We start from the raw sequence: 6,000 nt of genomic DNA, 5'->3' as shown, positions 1-6,000 counted from the left end.
GCCTCCAGAACTATGAGAAATAAATTTCTGTTGTTTATATGCCACCCAGTGTATGATTTTTCCCCCACAGCAGCCTGAACAAACTAAGACAAATATAAACATAAAGGACAGGTGGCTAAGTGCTAAGGGGACTAAGGGATAGGCTTACCACCCTTTGCAGATAGAGCCTTATTTAAATCCCAGGAGCTCAGATGCTCACTTTGCGTGATTCTTTCCCAATAATGGGCAACTTTCTCCTACAGGAAACATTTCTGTGTCCCTTGGGTATAAACAAGATCATCCAGTTCCCACAAAGCCTTGCATGTATGAGTAAAAAAAAGCCCAAAGAGGGAAATGGGATCACCAGCAGTTTTTCAGCCAGTAATAGTTGGATGGCCTTGGGGAATACACTTTCTGAACCAGCACTATCCAACAAAAATACAAAGGGAGCCGGCCACAAAAAGAGCCGCCTATGCAATTTACATCTCCTACCAAACACATTTAAAAAGTTAAAAAGAATGGTGTGAAATTAAGTTTACATTTTATTTGACCCAGTGTATCCAAAATATCATTTCAATACGTAATCAGTAGAAGTCTTAAAAATCCAGTGTGTTGCCCTGCCGGGCGTGGCTCAGCGGTTGGGCATCGACCTAGGATCCAGGTGGTCAGGGTTTGATTCCCGGTCAGGGCACATGCCCGGGTGGCGGGCTAGGCAGCCGATCAATGACTCTCTCATCATTGATGTTTCTCTCTCTCTCTCTCTCCCCTCCTTTCCTCTCTCTGAAATCAATAAAAATATATTAAAAAAAAAAAAATCCAGGGTGTATTTTATTTACACTTATGGCAGGCACATTTCAATTCATACTAACCATATTTCAAGCTGTCGTTCTCCACAGGTGGTTGGTGGGTCGAGTGCTGGACAGCGCAGTTCTGTGCCTTAGTTTCCTCGTCTGTAAAACGGGGATAAAAAGCCTAGGTCAAGGGAAGGAGCGCGGGAGACCCTGTGAAACACGCGGCATCCCCCCGCCCTGGGGGAGCGCGCGATCGATCTTGGTTCCCTTGTGTTTCTTTCTCTCTCGGAGCACCGCCCCCTCCAAGTCTCCGCCCCTTTCCCCGCCCCCTCCAGGCTCCGGGCGGAAGCAGTGCTGTCACAAAATGCAGCGCTTTACGGTAGCGCGGTCTTCAACGGCAGTGTGGCTGGCTCGCGTGTCGCGCACGCTTGCGCCTCATTGGCTCTGCGTCCCCGCTCACGGCGCTTTTCGGCAGTGTGGCTGGAGCCGGCTTGGGGGGCCGCGGTTTGGGCGTGAGTGGTGGGAAGCGAGCGGAGTTACCGGGGCTAGGTGCTAGGCGGGCCTGGAACCATGGATGTGGGCGAACTTCTGAGCTACCAGGTAGGAGGGACGAGAGGGCTGGGGCGCCGTACCCTCACCCGGGTAGGGGTGGCAGGTCGCAGGACCAGAGCCCCTTCGTCTCACCTTTCTCACCTCAGCCCTGGGCCCTGGGCCCCTCGCTTCTCATGCCACCGAGGTTCGAGCCTCTCATTTCACTTCACTTCCTCTGGAGACCCTCCTGGGCTCTTGCACTTTCTTCCTTCTCAAAGCTCGAGCCTTTTCTCAACTTCAGTCTGGGCTCCTTCCCGCCCTCCCCTTGGGCCTGGTTCCCTTAAACTCTGCCGCAGGCCCCAGGCTGTCTTCACAACCACCCCCGCGCGGCTCCGCTTCCCCAGCCACTGAGTTGTGTGGTGGTGGGAGGGCGCTGGTCGGCCTCGCAGCGGAGCGCAGCTTCTCCACCACTGGCTTCGTGGCTTTTGGACAAGTCATTTCGCCTTCTTCGAGCTTCAGGTTTTGTATATATAAAATCGAGACAGTGGTAACTATGTAGTACGGTTGTTGGAGGGCTCTGTCAGCTAATGGATATGAAAGCTGATTTTAAAGTGTAGAAAGCTGGACCCATATTAACTGCAGATGTTGGGAAATGTTTAGAATTCTAGCATGGGACAGACCCCTAGAATCTTCTTGTCCCTCATGCTCAGGGTCCTTGTGGGAAAACGGTGACCCGGACAGAGGGCAGAAAGGACTTGTCCAAAGTCACTCAACCAGTAGGAGCTGGGATTAGAGCTGAGGTCTCCTGGCTCCCAGCTCAAAATTTTCCTCCCTCTTTTGACTTCCAAAAGAGGCTCCTTGTGAGAGGCAGTAGAGCCCCGGTTCAATTCCTCCCAAGGGCACATGCCTGGGTTGCAGGCTTGATCCCCTGCCCTGGTTGGGGCAGTGCTGGAGGCAACCAATCCATGTGTCTCTCTCTCACATCAGTGTCTGCCTGTCTCTCTCCCTCCTTCCACTCTGTCTGAGAAGCAATGGAAAAAATATCTTCTGGTGAGGATTAAAATATATGTATATGTGTGTGTTTATATATACGTGTATGTATAAATTTTACCTGTTTCTGTTTACTTTTTAATGTAACTACTTACCTTTTAATTTGGCTATTAAAATTACATCTATAGCTGACCTCATATTTATATTGGACCAGCTCTGCAGTACAGAGAATAGGTAATTAAGAGTCATGAGTATGGAGGCCCACGTTGCCTGGAATCTGTTTTGCTCATAACTGGTTGTTGTAACCTTGAACAAAATAGTTAACCTGTTTGTGCTTTGGTTTCCTCATCTGTAAATGGGGGCAATGTTGGTACCTACCACATAGGTCTCTTGTGAAGCTTAGACCAATGCTTATCAAATATTAAACATTCAACAAATGTTAGCAATTATATTTGTGCCACTACCTCAGCCACTGTACAAAGAACTGACCTTAGAGACTAGACAGAACTTATAAGCAATGGGGTGAGATACAGCCAAGCAATTTCTCTTTTTAAGACAGTAATTGAACATGAAAGAAGAAAGGGAATAGGAGAGTTGTTGAATGAGTGATAGTATGTCTGTTTGGGTTGTAGAATGGCTAGACGTTGACTCATGGGATATTAAAGCTAGAAGAGGTTCTTTCTTTTGCTCAACAAATATTTATCGGGCCAAACAGATAAGGTTCTTGCTTTTGTGGAGCTTATAGTCTGGTGGGAAAGTAACAAAATAATAAGTGAGTAAACAAGAATTCAGATTGTGATAAGTGCTTTGAAGAGTATGCAGGTAATACCATAGAACTGTGCTGCTTAGTATGGTAGCCACTGGGCACATGTGACTGTCAACACTTGAAATGTGACTAGTTTGAATTGGGATCTGACATGTGTAAAATACACACTGGATTTCCAAGATTTAGTATGGAAAAAAAGGAATGTAAAATATATTAATAATTTTTATATTGATTATGTGTTGAAATGATAATAGTACATATTGGCTTGAAGAAAATATATTATTAAAATTAATGTCACCTTGAAAACTTTTTTTTTAAAAAAATATATCTTTATTGATTTCAGAGAGAGGAAAGGAGAGGGAGAGAGAGAGATAGAAACATCAATGATGAGAGAATCATTGATCGGCTGCCCAGCCCGCAACCCGGGCATGTGCCCTGACTGGGAATCGAACCCCAATTGCCTGGATCCTAGGTCGAGGCTTAACCGCTGAGCCATGCCCGGCCGCGCGCACCTTGAAAACTTTTAATGTGGCTATTAGAAATGTAAAGTTATATATTTGGCTTGTTTGCGGCTTTCAAAATATTTTTATTGGACAGTGCTGCTAAAGAAAATAACCCCTGGAAATGGGAGACAGGACCTATTACTTTAGGTAATATGGTCTGGGAAGAACTCTCTGAGGAGTGGACATTAAAGGACCAAAGGCTGAGAAGGAGCCAATCATGTGGAAAGAGCAGAGTGATCATGGCAGAGGGAACAGCAAGTACATAGGCTATGAGGTAGAAGCTGGTGCAGCCTGTTAGAGGATCAGAAGAAGCTTCAAAGTAGCTGGAACATGGTGAATGAGCAGGAGAATGGCAGGTGGCGAGGCTGGAGATATAGGCAGACGGTAGACAATTAGGCCTTCCTGTGGGTCATGATAAGGAGTTTGAATTTTATTTTGAGAGATGTTGTAGATAACCTCATTCAACGTACTTGTTTGCAGGTGAAAAGGGAACTCAGATGAAAAGTGAACTCCATTTTGGTAAATGGACTTCCCTGAGGTTATGGGCCAAGATAGTGGCAGAGTTGAAAGTAGAATCCTGATTTCCTTATTTCTAGCTCTGTTCATTTCCCACATGTACTATTCATGCGGTTTCCTTTCTGAAGGATCATTGTCCACCCCTCCTGTTCTAAAAAGATAGTGCAGTTTGGAATCTAGTCCATAATTATTCAAATGCACCCATCCTTTTGTGGAAGTCATGAGGATCATCTACAAGTTAATGGATACAGAAGCTCTTTGAGAACAGTAGCATTTTATAGATATGAAAGATGCACACTTACCTACATCATCTCTAAATTCTTATAACAACCCTAGGAGGAAGGTGCTATTTTTAATCTGTGTTGCATAGATGAGGTACAATAAAGTACCTCATCTATGCTGGAGCTCCTAACTACTGTGCTGTACTGTCTGTCTACTCTGTGCCAGATGCCGAGCTAAAGTACTTCTAGAAAAGTTCTTACACTTAATTCTCAACATGCCTCTTGGCATGCCTTCTTTATAGAAAATGAAACTCAAGCTAGAGAGGTCAAGTCACCTAAGCAAGGTCAAAGAGCCAGTAAGGGGTAGAGGTGGAACTGGAACCTACTGAATACCCAGATCTAGTTTTCCATTTTGTTTTTAGATTTTTAAAAACTTTAAACACTGAAGTATGGTTTACATATAGAAGACTGGATACATTTTAAGTGCCACTGATTATAGATATCAGTATTACCACCAAAGTTCATTTCCAGGGAGATTTGGGAACAAGTTGATTTGAGCATTCCCACCCCCAGAGTTTGATTCAGTAAGTCTCCTTTGGAACCTTAGAATTTGCATTTCTAACAAGATCCCAGGTGATGTGAAGCTTTTGGTCCAGGGACCTCATTTTGAGATCCCCTGGTCTAGAATGATCTACATTTCTTTTAACATTTTCTCCAGCTGAGACATTCTCTTCCCTTTTCACGGCCATTAGTTTGCAGTTTTTTGAGCTTAAGTTATACTTTTTCCCTGCCATCCAAGATATTGAGAGTAAATCACTTAATCTTTCTGGGCCTCAGTTTCCTCATATGCCTAATGAAGAGATTAAGTAAGTCTCTCTGAAGTCCCTTCTAGCTTTAAAATTCTGTGATACTAATTATTTAGGCCAAGAACTCTAGAGATTTTAAGGTACATAAAAGCTTGTAATAGAAGGAAACAGAGCTGAAAATCTGGAAGATTTGAGTTGTAATCCTACCTTTATCATTACTTATCTGAGTTCAGGACAAGTCAGCTCCCCTCTCTGTACATCATTTTTTAAAAAAAATCACTTATAAAATCATCTATAAAATGAGGGGGTTGGGCTACATAACTTCTGGTTCTTTCCTAAAATTCATAGGCCAAGGTAAGCAAAGAAAATATGTAATGTCAAGAAATGTTTATTAAAAGTATTTAACATTCTTTGTGTGCTCACTAAATTTCATTTTTCAGGCAACTTGGTGGGAAGATTCCAATTTTCTGCTGAGATTGGTTCTTCTATTAATAGAGTTAGGCAGCAAGGGCCTCTATGTATATGCCTTATATCCTTGATATATGTTAACTGTTCATTTGAGAAGACAGGAGAATTATAATGTGGACAGGAAGTGTTGGAAAAAGTCTTAAAGAGGAAACCAGTTATGTTCCCAATATGGAAATGTACTTTTTTGATGCCTTCAGGCTTAGACAGCTCATCAAGAAGTATACCCAGCAGTTCCTTGACTGAGAAGTTTCTGCTGCATAGGCGCGTATATGAACTCCGGGGTGTTCTCATTAATACTAATTCCACAGATGTCTGGAAAAAGTTTTTATATCTGAAATTTTGCAATAAGGACTTCACATTTAGTGCAGCTTGGCTCAGTGGGAATGACTTGCTTTGTGACATGAGAAGTATTCTGTTTGTGGCAGATTG

At 43.5% G+C, this 6,000-nt stretch overlaps 1 protein-coding gene across 1 annotated transcript in view; it reads left to right on the top strand.

The window, feature by feature from the left end:
- Nucleotides 1–1,290: 1,290 nt before the first annotated feature.
- Nucleotides 1,291–6,000, top strand: part of CTNNBL1 (catenin beta like 1) — a 133,747-nt gene continuing 129,037 nt past the window's right edge. The window contains exon 1 of the mRNA XM_087818737.1: nucleotides 1,291–1,370. Within this exon, the coding sequence (XP_087674863.1) occupies nucleotides 1,341–1,370 (30 nt within the window). The 5' untranslated portion in view covers nucleotides 1,291–1,340. The remainder of the gene's footprint in view (nucleotides 1,371–6,000) is intronic.

The sequence above is a fragment of the Miniopterus natalensis genome, chromosome 7 (assembly GCF_054644295.1).
Source record: "Miniopterus natalensis isolate mMinNat1 chromosome 7, mMinNat1.hap1, whole genome shotgun sequence".
NCBI classification, from domain to species: Eukaryota; Metazoa; Chordata; class Mammalia; order Chiroptera; family Miniopteridae; genus Miniopterus; species Miniopterus natalensis.
The sequence above is the reverse complement of the archived record's forward strand: the minus strand, read 5'-3'. Positions and strand labels throughout refer to the sequence as shown.